The sequence below is a fragment of the Sinocyclocheilus anshuiensis genome, unplaced genomic scaffold (assembly GCF_001515605.1).
Source record: "Sinocyclocheilus anshuiensis isolate Anshui unplaced genomic scaffold, SAMN03320099.WGS_v1.1 scaffold1292, whole genome shotgun sequence".
In the NCBI taxonomy this organism is placed as follows: Eukaryota; Metazoa; Chordata; class Actinopteri; order Cypriniformes; family Cyprinidae; genus Sinocyclocheilus; species Sinocyclocheilus anshuiensis.
The window spans coordinates 103,292-106,198 of NW_015544215.1; the positions used below are offsets into that span (position 1 = coordinate 103,292).

Here is a 2,907-nt window from a genome sequence, read left to right on the forward strand (position 1 = left end):
ATAAGACATAAGGGCACATTGCACCTTCAATCAATAACTAACCCAGAAACAGTACATCACTTAAGTGTTGTTTTCCAGTTAAAAGATGTTGGTATTGACCACTACAGTGTTTGAAAGGTTTACATATTAACAGCTGAAACTTGTTATTAATGTTTAAAAATGTGTATGTTTAAAAAAGTTTTTTTAATTAATGATTTGTTCTTTTGCCCAAAACAATGATTAGATATTTATTTTACCTCTTGCTTTTCCTGTTTGATATTTATTTAAAAAGCTAATGTTGCTGAAACGCCTAAAATAGTTTAATTGTGCTAACTCCACTTCCACCTTGTTTGTGGCAACTTACCTCACATCCACCTTGTTTAGACAAGTGCAGCCGAGTCCATTTGTAACGTGAATGTGCGAGACTTCCGGTGTCATTTCGCTCCCCGTTATTTTTATCAGTACAGTATTGCAACCAATTATTTCGTATCTTTTTATTTTAATGCATTGTCGTAATTATAAACACACTGATTTGTAGCGCAAATAGTTTTACCCTTTACTGCACTTTTGTTATTCTTCTACTTATTAACTATGGCGACCAATCGTGGCAAGGCACTGAACCCCCAACTGCTCCCCGGGCGCCGCAGCAAAAATGGCTGCCCACTGCTCCGGGTGTGTGTTCACGGTGTGTGTGTGTGCGCACTTTGGATGGGTTAAATGCAGAGCACTAATTCCAAGTATGGGTCACCATACTTGGTCACATGTCACTTCACTTCACTTCAATGAATCAGAAGTCAGGAACCGTTTTGTAATTTCTAATTTTTCATATTAAATGGACGCAAGATACACTGATTTCGCACATTCAGATAAAATAGCTTTCTTTCGCGCTGAAAAATGAATGGATAGTGTAACACAACGGGGCATGTTGTCACAAACGAAAGTAGGCTATGTACAATGAACTGTATTTTTTCCTAATAGTGTTTTTTTGCAACCAAGACTAATGTTAGTGCCCACACAGTAAGAGTAGAAAACAATAAAAAAATACAACAAAAACTAGGCTATACCGAAAATACTGATTGGAGTAAAAAGTGCAGATTCCATTGTGATCGGCTTTTGGGTGGGTCTAGCAGTTTTTGTAATTTTTATGTTTTTTGTTCTGACTCTTCTGACCAAAACAGGAGCACCACACCCAGAGTAAGTATATATTCTAAAATCTGAGAAATACCAGTTTTGTTTATCAGGCTTTGTGGCAAGGACAGGACAGAACAGACTAAACAAAAGTGCAGGCAGTGTAAATTCCCAATAGGTCTGTTCATCTCTCTCACATCTGCACCACAAGCACCAAGACAGTGTTTCAGCATGGTTTTTCGGTTTCCCGCCGTCTGCGCTTTGGCCACCTAGATGCCTCATTATCCTTAGCTTCAGAGAGCCCTGTGTGTGTGTGTGAGTGTTTGTGCGTGTTTGCGGCCTCCCTCACTCTCATTAGTTCTCTGCTACAGTAGGTCGGTGTCTCCGATTTAACACTCCTTCAGACCAACAAAGATTATTTTCAGGAAACTTTGATTAAACCAACAACGGTCTGAAATCTTGGTCCAATTAGCATGAAGTCTGGCAACTTTAACCTTCATAAACTCAAAAATATAGGCACTGCTACAATCATTTCATTTTGTGCTGTTTTATTCCAGTCTATCCTTGCATCTCTCTTGTCGCATGCTCATGTTTATTAATGCGCACAAATGCACCCATATGCATGCGCATGCACAAAAACACCAATTATCTCTGTCTGTGTTCTGGTAGCTAACCAGAATTAATTTAAAGGCAAATTAATGTTCAATAATGCCCTCTTTGTACATTCAAATGTATTGGACAAAATTTTAAGGGCGTTTATTGTTTATTGCATATAATTACACTCAGTTATAATAGTAAAGCACTATTAGTCCCCATCCTCTGGTCTAATGGAGCAGTTGCGTAGCTCAGGGGCCGGGCTCTGATTGGAGTAAAAAGTGTGACAAATGCTAAGCGTATAATTATTATAAATGTAAAAAAATATATAGGCTGTAAAATATTGAAAGAAAGAGGCGCGTGAAATCTCTCCATTCACACGCGAGCTGATGGATGTGAGAGATGCGTGATCTCATTATATATTCAGTACATTCTCTCGAGACCACTGGAGACCTCACGAGCAGCGGTGATACTTACAGAACGCCCACCTACACCACATTTTTGTCTTTGACTTTTGCCTTGGAGCACGCAGACGTGAGATGATCGCAGGATAAGGTTGAATTCATTGGCAGTATCGGTGTTAAAACAGCTGCTTACGTTCTCAGCTCTGAATGCAGCAGATGATTGTGTTGCGTGGACCGCGCGCACTGACTGCTGTGAGAAACTGTGATGTATCTTTCCCCTAAGCGCTGTTATTATCAGTTTTGATCTGTGATTTAAGATGCCGAGGTTCCAGCATTTAAACAGCACTAGTATGCCAAATCACAATTATGAATGGAGCTACGAATACTACGACGACGAAGAGCCCGTGTCTTTTGAGGGACTCAAAGCACATCGATGTAAGTCTGTTTGCTGCATTAAGTCCATTATAGCTTGATGTGTTTTATCCAGTTTGTCATCTTTTTGTTAACTGTGGGACAATGGTAAAATACTATAAGAAGCATGCTTAGATTTAGATAATATGCTACTTTAAAAATGTGTACTGAGTAACAAAATTTATCCAGCAGCACACAGCACAGTAATAGACAATCATGCAAATGTTTATGAAAATATATAAAAAAAATGTATGCGTAAATATAATAGTTTATAGCTACACTGTATATATTATGACATTAAAACAGCATTGTCATCTCTAAGCATGCAATATGTAACCTTGTCAGTTAGAAATCTATAAACAGTAAACATATATTTATAGAAATATATATA

General features: G+C 38.2%; 1 protein-coding gene across 1 annotated transcript in view; it reads left to right on the forward strand.

The window, feature by feature from the left end:
• Nucleotides 1-1,994: 1,994 nt before the first annotated feature.
• LOC107697221 (melanocortin-2 receptor accessory protein 2A) overlaps nt 1,995-2,907 on the forward strand; it is a 3,674-nt gene continuing 2,761 nt past the window's right edge. Inside the window, exon 1 of the mRNA XM_016497919.1 lies at nt 1,995-2,540. Coding sequence (XP_016353405.1) covers nt 2,423-2,540 — 118 coding nt within the window. The 5' untranslated portion in view covers nt 1,995-2,422. The remainder of the gene's footprint in view (nt 2,541-2,907) is intronic.